The 14,698-nt window shown below is 38.2% G+C and overlaps 1 protein-coding gene across 4 annotated transcripts in view; it reads right to left on the bottom strand.

Annotated features, from left to right (window-relative positions):
* SOX6 (SRY-box transcription factor 6) overlaps positions 1 to 14,698 on the bottom strand; it is a 528,806-nt gene that overhangs the window by 369,681 nt on the left and 144,427 nt on the right. For all 4 annotated transcript variants that reach the window (XM_075548430.1, XM_075548432.1, XM_075548431.1 and 1 more), the window contains exon 2: positions 1,217 to 1,457. In XM_075548430.1, coding sequence (XP_075404545.1) covers positions 1,217 to 1,453 — 237 coding nt within the window. In that variant the 5' untranslated portion in view covers positions 1,454 to 1,457. The remainder of the gene's footprint in view (positions 1 to 1,216; positions 1,458 to 14,698) is intronic.

The raw sequence follows: 14,698 nt of genomic DNA, 5'->3' as shown, positions 1-14,698 counted from the left end.
ATACTATGTTGAGCCCTTTCTCACCTAAAATTAGTTCTAATTCAGTCTATTTCTCCTGCAGTTCCCCAGCTCTCTGCTACTGCTCCAGAACACTGGTTGTGTCTGCAAGACCAACAGTCTCCATAAATTATTGAATGGAGTCTCTGATGTGGTTCTAAGACATGAAGTATAGGATAAGAATTTAAATATATGTTATTCATAGTAACATTATTTTAAAGTATTCCCTTGTTTTTTATTTACTTTTCCTCACTGCCCACTTAAAATATTCTTCATTAACTTAACCAAAAGCCAAGAAATGCCAAACAGGGTTTAAAATTTCTAATCTAATGAAATGTATTAAGGTTTAAGTCAGTTCTAGATTCTAAAAATAAAACATGGATAGTTTGCTTTAAACTAGATCCCAGTGTCACTTATTTAGGTCTCTGTTCTGAGAGTTAGAGACGGAATTTCACCTGGAGAAACAGGCTAACCCACTGCACGCATTTCATGCGGCTTCTACTTGTAGGGTAACCTCCGGCAGCGTGACTGAACGGTACTCAGGAGCTTTGCATGCCTTTTTGAAATTGATATATAGGTACATAAGTGAGAAAAGCTTTATTATAAATCAAAACTGACCATTAAAAGTGATAAATGCCTACATGTCTTCACTAAGGATATATTCACCATATGACCTCATTCACATACACATTTGCTCAAAATGATTCTTCTGTGTTAATTCACAGCCACACTTTATTGGATCATACTTATTTTGTCATCTTATCCAGCTTACTAACTTCAGTTCAGAATTTTGGTAAACTGACCTAATGTGCCCTAAGTCACATGCAATCCTCTATTTTTTCCCAGATACCAATATGTTAATTATATGCGGCTGGTGTTTATTTCATTACTTAAAAAGAAATAATTCTAATACTATGTATTTTGAGATTTCCCTTAAATACCTATCTGTAATGCTACTAACTGATACCACTGAATGACCAAATCAAACTCTCTGCCATCTAGTCTATTACAGTCTATCACAACTCATAGTGACCTGTAGGGACAGGGTAGAACTGCCTCTGTGGGGTTCCGAGACTGGAACTCTTTAAGCCTCATCTTTCTCCCAAGGAGCAGCTGGTAGTTTCAAACTGCTGACTTTGCTGCTAGCAACCCAACTCTCTACAACCCTACACCTCCAGGGCACCAACAGAATAGCAGTGGCCAGGTTTTAAAAGCTCACCATTCTTTGCTGAGATGACAGAACGCTGTCCCAGTCAGCATCTTGTTGAATGGTAGTGACAAATGTTGGTAGCTCCTCAGAGTGAGGTTTGTTGTGCATTGTGGGGTGCAGAGGCAGATGGGAGGCCACATGTGGATCACTGCCCTCTTCCTTTTCCCTTGAGGTCAAATCCCGGGTCATCGCTTCCTCTCCATCAGCTGCACAGGCAAAGGGAGAGGCGGCATGCTTAGAAGACATTCTTCTGCAGAAGAAAAAACATGATGGATTAAAATGGACGCTCAACAACAACAAAACAAACTGCTCCTCTCCTTGTACTCATTCAGGGAACAAAGAACATCCTCTAAACTCAGAAATGTGGATGGTCTACTCTAAGCCACTGAAAAAGAACAGAGATGTGCCCACATTCTCTCTTAACTCAGTACATGTTTTCCTCTCTGGCCAGTCCACAAGTGAAATTATTATAGAGTAAGCTTTCATAATATATCGCCGTGTATTTGGGAGTCTAGGAGAGTGTGTCGGCGTACAGGTGTATTTTTTCTCTCCCCCACTAAATTATAAGCTCCTTGAGAGCAATTAGGAAGATAGATAGTGGACAATTAAACATAAATGAACAAACTGGTGAATGGGCCAGTTTGTCAAATAAGTTGAAAATAAAAATATCCAAAATTTTCCTGAAGTTTATGGAAGTACACAATTTGACTGAAAATGAAGAGCGTCTAAGTGAAAAATAGATTTAGAAATAAGCAGGAGAGTAAATAACCCACAACGGCAGTACTAAGTAAAATTGGTGCTGATTTCCTAGTTGATAGCTTGCATTCTTCATGTTAGGCCCAATCCTGCTTAGAGCCAATCTGACCCTTTCATAAAGACTTTTAAGGCATAGCAACTGCTGAAAACCTTCAAATGACATATTGATTGACTGGGTGATAATGATAGGCAATTTTGTAGCAATTTAATTGTATATTGGTAATAACTGTGCGTCTTATACTGAAAATGATATAATATTCAAATGCATAATGTTTCTAAGCCTCTGAGACTATTTGGCGCGCACTGGTATATTTATCCACATGTAAAAGCAGACTGCACTCTGCCTGACAGCCTCTTCACTCTAGTAGATCGTGCCTGTGGAACAGAGTCCCCTGACTTACAGGAAGAATGTCATTGGTGGAGAGGGCTTGTCTTCACAGAATGGCTAGAAATAAAACCCCTAAACGAGTGGCTGCCTCAAAAGAGGGGCAGCTGAAGTTCTTGTTGTTGCTTTCAAAAACTTTATTCGTCAGGGGTTTGTGGCATCTACAACTGCTGTGTAATGAAAGGGATCAACCCTCCGCCTTAACTGCTCTCTAACATTAATTGATTTCATACCATTTTTTAAAAATGCACAAATCAGTTAACATAGGAAACCACATGAGCATTTTTCAAATTAGCAAATCATTAACTTGCTAGTACTGTTTCTACAGACAAATAAATACTGATTAAAGGGTCTAGAAATCTGAGATTAACAGTTAAATTTACAAATCTGTCACATGCTTTCATGAATATTGCAGTGAAGGAAATATCAAGTGCAAAGAAAAATAATTAAGTTAATTCCAATTTAAACAGTAGTTTTTATGTAGCAGCCCATGTTTCACATAGGATTTAACAGCTAATGCTAAATTTCTCACAATTAATGAGGGGGCTCAGATCTAGTATCCTACAGTGAAAAAAAATTAATATAAGATCAGTTAATCTAATTATGCACAGTTCTAAATAAAAGTATTACAGGCTTTTGAAATGCTTTGAAACATATTAATATGCTGATACCTATTTATAATAATCATTCTACAAATAATGAAATTTTCATCTATTAGACTTGAAACTAAAATAAAAGGGGAAAAGGGTGTGCAGAGAGTGTTTACATTTGTCGAGTGCTTCTAATCTTATGATATCAAAGAATTAGGTAAGTACATTTTTGACCAATTTCTATCAATGCCACCAGGTGGATAAATGGGCACATGAGTCCGCCCAGTCACTTGCTGTAAGTGGTACGGCAGGATGGGTCTAGGTACTCGAGCATCCTCTGGAGCTCACAGGATAGAGGTCATAATTCTAGGGGCCTTCAAAAAGTTCAGGGGAAAATCCTACTAGCTTTTAAATGTCACTTTCCAACCAACTCTTAGACGCACCATCATATTAAGACCAGGCCAGTTATAAATGAAAAGAAACGGTTTGGCTAATTTAGCACGAACTTGCTATAAACAACCAGAATGTTTTCATAGTTCAGATAATGACAGTCCCGATAATGCAATCATTTACATTAAAAATGAAAGCATGAATTTACTGCTGTTTTTAACAACAGTTAAGTACAATTGAAAGTTATAATTCGAAAGATTAACTTTAGCTCCCCAACAGACATCCCCTTATTATAAAGAGAATTGGCTCCTTCCAATAGCAATATATGTGATTGTTCCATTGGTATAAATTAATCATGACACAAAATACAAAATGAAAACAGTCTCTTAAGAATAATTGCAATGATAAACGGCACCAGTGAACAATAGTGCACCATCCTAATTAAACACAAACGTGCAGCTGTAAAAATCGACTAAATCTGTCCAAAAGCTATGAGTTGAGTTTAAAGGCTGGTTTGTTAGAGTGTTTTCTTAAGGAAGGCTGGGCCCCCAGTCTTAATCAGCCAATAAATTATTTCCTGCAATTACATTAAATAGAAAATTATCTTCAAATGGGGAGTGTTAATTGAAAATCAAAATTCAGAGGGAAGTTTAGAAATTACACACTGAATACAATTAGTGAGGAAAGGCTTCACCTCTACGCCATCAACAGTCTTCTGGTGATTCCTCCAGTGACCATTCAGGAAGAGCTGAATTTGGAATCACACAATTTGTCTTTTGATTTGCACCTACAAATACAAATGTGTATTAAGGTTGCCAATAAAAGGAAGGTTGCCGCCCAAATATCAATCTTAAACATGACTGTTGCCCCGCAGTTCATAACATCATCAGGGGTCAACAACCAAGGAGGCATGTAAACTCAACTTGGAAATCCTTCTCTTTAGCAAAGAGATTAGTATCATTTTTGTTCTAGAATACATTTTCCATCTCATATTTAATATACTTTTCAAAAAAACATGACTAACGAAGAAAAAATGGCTTCTATTCTATAAACAGGGTACTTCTCCACTCCTCCAAAAGAAAAGGACATTTCTTTTTTATAAATTCATGAAGGTTTTATTCCAGGTTTGTTTTTTTCCCCTTTGCTTTGTTGGGGTTTTTTGGTGACTGGTGGTTTTGGTTTTCTAAAGGGAAAATGTGCACAAATTATTTTAATGCATGCTTTATTAAATAACCAAGATTTTTATTATTAGATTAGATTCGCTGATTATCTATACACAATTACTTTATTAAAGACCCAATACATTTACTAATTATATCCATATTTCATCATTTTCCTTGAGTTTTCCCTTGTGGAGCACTCTTCCACATCGACTGCACTGTGTTCTAGAAGCCACGAAGACACGTGACGCCTGGCCAGGGATGTGCTATGACCACCGCAGCATGGCTGCTCCCCTTACAAACTCCTAAGTCAAGCATGCACTTGCTCTATTGTTCTAAAGCGTCACGTGGGCTGCTCCGTCTGCTTTCCCACGTGTATTTCAGTATTCTCCACTACAAGCATGCTCTCCCTCGTCTGCTTGAACAGTGCCTTCCTTTGGCTACTGCCATACGCAACGAAAGCCACACACACAGTCCAAAGCCATGTGAAACGGCCAGTTCTTTAATATGACTTCACTTTGTTATATTTTTGCGCTGTTATAACTTAAAAAATCATTCAAATGAATTGTGTTTTTTTTAATTTGTATTAAAAAAAATCTCCCTAGTTATACCCCCTGAAAACAGGGGTTTATAATGGAAGTGCTGACACAACCCTAACTAAAGCAGCGCAAATGTTGCCGCTATAATACACAAAATCAAGTTCTATTATTCTAAACTACCCTCGCTCATGGGATTTTTCTTTACTGTGCTCCCAGCCAAACTGCTGAAGCATGAAAAATTTAAATGCAATCAAATGCGCCCAATTCTACTTTACTAGAACAAGTGTCTACAGTGGTACAATCTTAAAAGGAGATGCAACAGATTTGTTTGGTGTTTTTTTTAACTGTTTATTTATAATACAGTGCATTGGAGATAAAATAAAAGAGGAAATTACACTCACATGGTAGCAGTGTATTGACTACACAGAGTACATTATAATCAGAGAGAAAAACTACATTGTCAACTTATCACATTGGCTAAACAAGATGGTTTTCTGGGGCATAGCTATTATCAAGTAAAACCTCCAAGAGACTCACACATCTTTGGGACCCATACAACTAAATTCCCAGCATGTGGTGCCTGAGTTTGAAATGTCTCTGCCCAGTAGATCAAGTGAATTCCCAGGATGCCAGGACACTGGTAAGTACTTCAGGGCTTAGGACTTCTGGGAATGAGGTTGTTGGAGATAAGGCCTCCAGGGCCTTGGTTGATAATGTTCTCTAGGAACTCAGCGAGAGGCCTCTGGAAAGGTGATCAGCGTTTCACTCTAAAACAGTACAAAATAGGAATGTGTAGGCCATCACAAGCCTATTCAGACATTCTCTTTACTTTTTGCCTACCTTTTACCAAGCAATCAAAATTACCAGTCTAAGACAGTAGAAAACACTTAAGGTACGGGATAGCTACAGGTTCATTCGCTAGATCAGAAAATTATAATTCCTAGAACTTTAAACTTTTCTGATTTTATTATATTTTTTAAGTAGCTTACGTATGTCTCTATGATTAAAAGGTCGAATTCCTTGTAAGCAGCTTTCTTGTCAGACACAGGCACTCAACATTACATGTGTTGGTGTTGTTGCTTTGTACTGTTGCGTGGAAAGACTCTATCTCCCAAATATATCATATGGGACTTACAAACATGTACAGAAGAGCCATTGGATTTGTTTTAAGAATATTTCCAAGCTGACTTTTAAAAACATTTTCATTACTTTAAAAATTATTATCAAATGGAACTCACTTTTCAGGTGTGTTACCTGCATTCAAAAGAAGCCCTGTTTGTTTTTTAACATACAGCAACACTTAAATAGTTGGTTTACTTAAATTAAAAATAAAGTCTAGCCCAGCATTCGCATTTATTTTTGCACCTCAGCCTCAGGCGACCAAGGTGCACTTATTTCAGTCAGATAATTCACTGTTAATTTAATGCTACAGTGATCTGATACTGAGAAATAAACAACTAATTTTCCAAAAAATATAACATAGTGCCTCTCATTTTAAGGAGCATGAGTAACAGATATGTTCAGCTGCCAAAATGCACAATACCCAGGAACCCCTACAAAGCATGCCAGTCCACCCAGCCTAAGGCAAAGAATAATTTAAAAATCCTCTTCCTGAGCCTCTAATTTCCATGTTTAAAGATCCTAGAGTGGGGGAGAGGGCATGGAGGGGACAGAGGACAGGGAAGCCCTGATTCCTGGCATTAAAATGAACACAGACCTTTAAAAAAAAACACCCCATGCATCATTCAAGTAAAGCCTAGAGTAGGGTTCTTGTGGATCCTTGGCATTGTTCTGTCCAGCACTCCCACCTCTCCTCCCCACCTCTAGCCCCAACTTCCCTGGGCTTCTGCCAGACTTTCTCTCACATGCCTAGTAATAGCAAGCAATCGGGACATTTCAGTGGAAAAGAAGGTAACTGTTTTCTGAGCTAACTTGGGACGTTACAAACATCTTCTAAAATTTGCATCGGCTCCTTCAGAACACAGGTAGACATTTATAGAGGGAAAAAAAACCCTGCTGAAAGATGGCATTGGTTTAAGTTAGCCGTCAAATCAATAGAGATGAGTCGAATGAAATACACATGAATGTCTTGAAGACAGAACTTCAATGAATGTATTTTGACTTATCTAAGGCCTAATTTTTCACACCAAGATTTTCCTGAAGCACCAAAATTGCCTCCAAAGGCCTCAGAGCTTCTTATAAAACAGGGACTACCTGGAACAAATTCTTCTCAAGTCATCAAAGTTAGTAGTTCTAGAGTTTATATTTAGCTGACAATATTGCTGTCACTTTATATAGCTTTAGACTGTTCTTTGGATGAGAGCTCATATGTCTTGGAATGCTTTGACTCATGAATTGTTTCTCCTGATAATGTTACATCACGTAACCACCTCTGTCTAATTGGTTAGTATCTGCTGGAAGACGCAGGCAACCACACTAACAACTGGCCTGCGTGCCTGCCTGCCTGCCTATGGAAAACCTATAATTACTAAATGTGTCCCTGAGTATCCAGTTTCTTCTTGAGATCAAAACAACTTGACTTCATGTAACCTTCATTGATGTAGATAGATAGATAGATAGATAGATAGATAGATAGATAGATAGATAGATAGATAGATATAGATATTTTTTACTTGATAGAAATAATATTGACTTTCCTCACAGTTTACTGACCAGAAACTTGTTGGGAATTTTGCTTTGAAAAGTCAGGACCAGAGTATACTCATGAAATCCGTCCCTAAACTATAAGAACAAAACCAAAAACGGGCTTCTTATGAATACATATGAACTTGGAGGATTTTAAAGTTCAACTGAAAGCTTTCTTTATGGCTTGAATGAAAGCTGTCTAAAAGGACAGGAGAATTAATATATATATGCTCACTTTGAATCTCCCCTGCACATGAAATGAGAACCATCATTTTTTAAATGAATCAAGGACATGTTTTGTCAGCCTGAAACTGATTTGCTAATAGGAAAGCCTAATTGCAGGGTTTCTTATCCAATTGTTAATAAAAATCATAAACAAGAACAATGGCTTTTCAGAGAGAAAGCTGTTCCTGTATTTTCCATTCTTAACCTCATGTCCATTCATGGTCTAATATTGCCAGAAGGAAAAAAAAGGAGAAAAAAGCAAAAATTCATAATATATAGTTTCAGAATATTGAATCTCCTACATGGTAACAATGAAAAGAAGGGGGGGGGATTTGGGTCTTTCTTCAGGTAAGTAAAGCAATCCAGCAATTCCTCTTCATAGAACGAAGTAAAGTATAAAATTTAGGTTCCTATCCAAGGGGAAGGGGCGGAGGGAAAGAGAGAGCAAGAAGAAGCAGGAGAAGTCAAGAAACAACTCTGGCTTTGCAGTTCATTTTCAGTTTGTCTACTTAATGAAAACCTCATTGTACAACCCTGAAAACCATTTCCAGCAGGCAAAGTATTTCTGATTCAGCAGAGGTTACACAGCATCAAAGCAGTTAAATATAGGTGCCAAGCCACATTGCCAGGAGCTCTTAGTACTGTGAGTTAGTGTTACCTGACAGCTTAGTGAATATAAAATTACTTGTTTCTTCAATTGAAGACAATCAAATTGTCACCTTCCATTGTAATAATGCACAGCTAGTGATCAGCAAAGTGCAAACATAATTACCATGAAGAAAACAAAAAATCAAATCTAAATCTCTCTGCAGAGTAAACACATTTATCTAGCTTGTCCCTAAAAGAAGTGTATTTTAAAATGGAATGCTATGATGCAATCTTTTTGTTATTTAACAGTAAGATTTATTAATCTTACATTAAATAAAAATGAAAAACAACAAGAATGACCAATTTATAAAAAGTTAATACAAATACCAGTAAAGGCACTGCAACTTTCCAGACATAGTACAAGGCCTACATTTTATCTCTGTGCAATTTGGGCCAATAAAGTTAAGTGTGTGTCAGCAGCACGTCCATTATAGAGACCACACTTCCTGGCATTTCGTTCTAGCCTAGAAACCTCACTTAAAGTTGAAAAGGACAGATAGGATCCAACCTCAAAAGCTTCTGTCTTAATTTTTCCTTAAAAGAACAAAATGCTATGCTTTATTTTTGTCTTCTATAACAGTGTGGTATTTTTGAAGTTGAAAATTCACTTCACAAAATTGATTTAGTATCTGTATTCGACTTTGGAAAAAATAACACAGGATATGCTGCATGTCCACAACTATTACTGAGACTCTCAGCATCTGGATTCTTGTCCAAATTTAATGGCCAGATTGTCCAGCTATCAAAGTGATCTCAGCAGCCCAAAGCTGGGTTACTATTAAAGCGCAGAAACTCTGGCGTGGTTCTGTACCCTGAAAATACCCCAGATCAAAATAACACAAATAACATCAAGACAGATGCTGCTCTAACTAAACTGTTTTAAAAGCTTTCTTAGAAAAGTAAATTCATACCTATTTAATTCATTATTTAAAACACCCAGAACTCCATCATTCTTATCAATATGTTAAAAACAAACAGAAAAGCCAACCTTCCCATTCTTAAAATATCCCAACTTAGAGCAAGGCTTCCTATTCCCACCAATGTCACCCCCTTTTCTCAGAAAAGTGTATCATCTTTACTTATGCTTAGCATTTCGTTTTTGCTTGTTTTCTCGGCTCTAAGTACTAAGATGTTTGTTTTCAATCATCTGAACAAAAGTGAACTAATGAGGGGGAAGGAGGACAAGGTATTGCACCAGAGTGAAAGAACAAATTAGGGGCCTTCAACAGCAGTGGATTCCTTGTGCTTGAATCTTAGTACGCAAATTCAGACACTTATAATTTAACATATAATATTTACAATGACAGCTTAACTCATAAATCTAGGCCCAGGCAATCCAAGATGAAATTCCTATTCTTTCAATTACTCTATCTTATTAGGGAACAGTAGAAGATACAGTGTAGTGAAGACATTGGGTGGGTTTGGTGGTTAAATAAGAAGCAGAATAAAGCTGGCAGACACAGGAGAAGGGGACTCCTAATCTAGCACTGGGTGATTAAGTGCTAGAATCCTTGCATTCCATGCAGGAAATCCAAGCTTGATTCCCAGCCAATGTACTTACTTCATATCTACTTACTTCAGTGACCTGTCCGTCACTGGAGGCTTGAATGTTGCTATGATGTTTCAGTGGAGCTCACAGACTAGCAAGCACCAAACCTAAAGGGCTGGCCACATAGATCACAATGGTGTGATTCACGGCCAACAATGGTGATGATGCTTTACTCTGTCACATGGAGTCACAAGTAGCTGGGCCCACTTGATGGCAGCTAACAACAACAACCATTAGTTGAAATTTTTATTGTGATTTGAAATAAGTTTCACACAATTAAGACGTATTTTGGATATTAAATATAAAGCTTTTTTCGGGAAAATATAACTTTCCTTGGCCTTACCAAACTTAAAGGGTGTGATAAACTTTCTAAGAGGCTCTGACACAACAGAAGCCCTCAGGGTGCTTATCAGGGATGCAAACTGATTTTCCTGGACTCAATAATAAGTTATTTAATCTATGTCAAAAAGTATACTTTGAAAGAGAATTTCTTACAATATAACAATAACACCAAAACCAAACCAAATTCATTGCCACCAAGTCAAATTCTGATTCACAGCATCCCTATAGGTCAAGGTGGAAATGCCCCAGTGAGTTTCAGAAACTGTAACCCATTACAGTAGTAGAAAGGCTCATCTTTCTCCCAAACAGTAGCTAATGGATTCAAACCACTGACCTTGCAATTAGCAACCAAATAAGCAATCACTATATCACCAGGCTTCTATATAGTGACAATAAGCTGTATCAATAATTTGTTTTAAAAAATTCTAGACAATATTTTAGAGACCTTGGGCAATAAAACTTGCATCAGGAAAGATCAGATGCTCATAATAGCGAGAAGGAAAATAGAAACATTAAAATATTTTTTGGATAAAAAATGCATTATTCGATATATTCTATGAGGTCAGGGACCATGTCTGTCTTGTTCATTTTGGATTTCCAGACCTAGTTCAGTGCGTGATACATTGTAGACATCAATAATAATGGAGGTGGGGGGGGGGGTGACAAGTGAGCAAATGGTTCTTTTGAAAAAGTGAAGGGAATAAATAATCACAAAAAATATCACTCATTACTAATACTGCAAACTTACATATGATTCTTTCTCTATACCTCAAATGTATCATTACTTAAGATCAAAATCACACAATTAGTATATCTGTATACACAGCTCTGAATTTCCTCTTATCTCCCGAGATACAAAAATCCTCACATGACCACCAAACATTTATCCCAAGACATGCTCTAACATTTAGCACATTTAATATTGGATTTAGCGATATTTCCTCAAAACCTTTTCTTATTCCCATCCACAAGAGCATTGGTCTCTCAATCATTCATACTCAAAATATGAACATTGTATCCATCTCCTTTTTTTTAATCTTGGTGTTCACTGTCTTCTGGTCATTAAGCCCTATCAACTCTTCCTTCTTAGCGTTTCTCATGCTCATACACTTCTCACCATAATCATAATCATCTTCATTACCTCAACGGACTCTGCACTGGCTTACCTGATTTTAGTCTCGCCATCTTACTGCCATTGTTGTCAGGCTACTTTCCTGGTCAAGAAACACCAGTAGCTCTCCCCTGATGGCAGAATAAGCCCAAACTCCTCCATGACCAAGATCTAATCAGTTTTCCATCAACTTATCTTCGACTAGCCTGCCCTTTAAATTCCTGACATTGGCCTGATAAACTCAGATCTCACTTGCTGCTGCTGCCTCGTAGCCCTCAAGCTCTCTTGTCTTCCCCGACTTCCTTCACCTGCCTTTCTTATCATTCGAAACCAAGTGGGACTATTTCAGGACACAGCGATTGACCTCTCTTCTAATGACTTATTTGAAAACTTATTTTTATATCATTCATCCACACTTTTACATGCTGCCTTAGACTGATAAATATATATAGATAGTATGTCAGGGAATGCAGAGCATCTTAATCACAGAGTCATCGATTCCTAAAAAATCAGGAATGTAGAACACCTCAATCACAGCATCATTAATTCCTGAAACTCCCAAATGGAGCAGAAAGGAAAAAGAAAGCGAGAAGAGACCAAGCAAATAAAATGCAATAAAGGAAGTTTCGGAGTTCTGCAAACTGTTGTTAATCATCCAAATTCCAAAACACTCAACAAAACTTTTTCACAGCTCTTTATGCACTAGTTTTTAGTTGTTGTTGTTTTTGCTTGTGTGTGTGTGTGTGTGTGTGTGTGTTTTAACAAATAACATGAACATACATATAAAGCACAGAAAGGACAGAATTATGTAAAACAAGTTCTGGCATAACATGTCTAGTGATAATCTGTATCTCAGATCATGTCCAGAAGTAAATTTGGCCCTCATCCATCCTCATTTTAGAGTCTGAACATGTTCTTTTGGATCATATTTGCTTTATAAAGGTAAGAGCCATGGTCAAGAAGCCATGGATGAAATTAGGTAGTACCCAATATCAAAAATAACCATTTGGCTCTGTGCATTTGCTCTGGACCAGTTCATAGGCAGTCCTGCGAGCAGCGGATTTTCTTGTAGCCATTCTTCCCAGGTACATAGGTTGCCCCAGAGATGGGTGGAATTTTGGGTGGAGGGCTATGCCAGGGGCTGCCACAGCCTGAACACAAGTGGGTCCCACAGTGGACAGGGGTCATTGCCTATGCACAGCCAGGTTCCACATGAAGCTGGGTAGCAGGTCCAGTGAGTGCACAATTTTATACCTCATAGTTGTGTATGAAAGCTAAAGAACCCCAAATATATACATACATACATGCAAAGCTTCTGGAGAGCAAGAGAATCCAGTTGTTTCCATGAGTCAAGTAGGATATCCACTATCACACACACTAAAAGATTCTCAACAAAATATGATGTACCTGTTTGCACACTTATCAAACCATACAAATGTCCAAGAGATGATGCTTGCTGCAGGAAAGGATCTTGCCATGTTTACCCAAGCTTGTTTTTTTTTTAGTGTTTTAAAATTTTATTAAAGCACTACCTCAAAACTTACAAAAATCAAATGAGTCTGTCCTCTGGAAAAGGTTTATAATCACCATGCCTGATTTATTAGCATTTCGATTTCTTCCAAAGCTCATCTTTTACTGTCTTCGATCATGCCCTAACTGGGACCGTGCTACCACCCTACAGAAACCACTGCTAGAATGAAGTGAGGTGTAACGGAGAGGTTTAGAGCAGCAGTTCTCAACCTGTGGGTCGTGACCCCTTTAAGGGTCAAATGACCTTTTCACAGGTGTCACCCAATTCATAACAGTAGCAAAATGGCAGTTATGAAGTAGCAATGAAAATAATGTTATGGCTTGGGGCCAGCACGACATAAGGAACTGTATGAAAGGGTCGCGGCCTGAGGAAGGCTGAGAACCACCAGATTAGAGTAAAATGTCAATCCCAAGCCTCTCCTTTGCTGGATGTGTCAGCTTGGAGATGTTACTCAACTTCTCTGAGCTTTTGTGTCCATCTGTAAAGTCAGGAACAACACCACTTCCTCCAAGGGCTGCTGTGAAGACTGGCTTACACATGTGCAAGTATCAAATATTTGGTAGGTATCAAATGAAAAATCTCCTTTAAATAAAATGTCACAAGAAATTACGTAGTTTGACCCAAACAACCGAAATGCCTTGAACAAATAGATTCTGGATTTTGAAAATTATAATAAATAAAAGTAACTCAAAATAGAAATTTCCCAGTGGCGATACAGCCATGGCCCCATGCTGAGTAGACCATACTTAGGACGATCTCAAAAACACAGCATACAAATACGTAAATGACTGCTTCCGATCAAGGAGCCCTGGGGGAACCAAGGGGATGAAAGAGCAAAGGTTTGAACCCAATGGGATTGGAGATCACTCTGTGGGTGCAAGATGCGGCTGTCTGTCTATAAAGCTTCACAGCCTCAGAAACTGAGTAACCGGATCACTATGAGTCAGAGCCTACTCAACTGTAGTAGGGATTCTTTTGTTTTGTTTTTTTTCTGGGTTGCAGGGGAAGGGGGCGGGGCAGGGGAGAAGGCATACCAAAAACAAAAACCAAACTCACTGGCATGGAGTTGCCTGACCCATAAGGACCCTCTAGGACAGGGTAGAACTGCCCCTTGACTTTCCAAGATCATCCCTCTTCACAGGAGAAGAAAAGGGGACTGAGATGAGAGAGAACCCCTCTTCACACAGGGGAGACCAAAGCATATGGGTCTGCTGCTGAGAACCACATTTGCAAGGACAGCAAAGGATTGGGCTTTGGGTACCCATGCAGATCTCCTGCTATTAACCTTTTTCCTAATTATCAACAAAGAATTTGGAGATCATAAATTTATTTTTAACAGAAGCAGAATTTCAGTATGTTAGATGAGCAATGCATGCTTAAATTATTTAACAGTAATTTTAAATTGTCTAAGATACCATATCTTATGGAATGCACTAATACCTTTCGCTGGTTTACCAGCTGTTTTCCTAGTTGAGAAACGATTGCCCTGCTACAACAGTGAACTCTGTTCTAAAATGCTGCCTGTTTCACACCAGTTGTCACTCCTACATCAAATCTACAACAGAGCTCCTACTCGTGGGCAAACCCCAGCATATCCTCAGGAGCTGACTGACAGCAGC

Source organism: Tenrec ecaudatus, chromosome 4, assembly GCF_050624435.1.
Source record: "Tenrec ecaudatus isolate mTenEca1 chromosome 4, mTenEca1.hap1, whole genome shotgun sequence".
NCBI classification, from domain to species: domain Eukaryota; kingdom Metazoa; phylum Chordata; class Mammalia; order Afrosoricida; family Tenrecidae; genus Tenrec; species Tenrec ecaudatus.
Note: the sequence above shows the minus strand (reverse complement) of the source record. Positions and strands in the feature narration are given on the sequence as shown.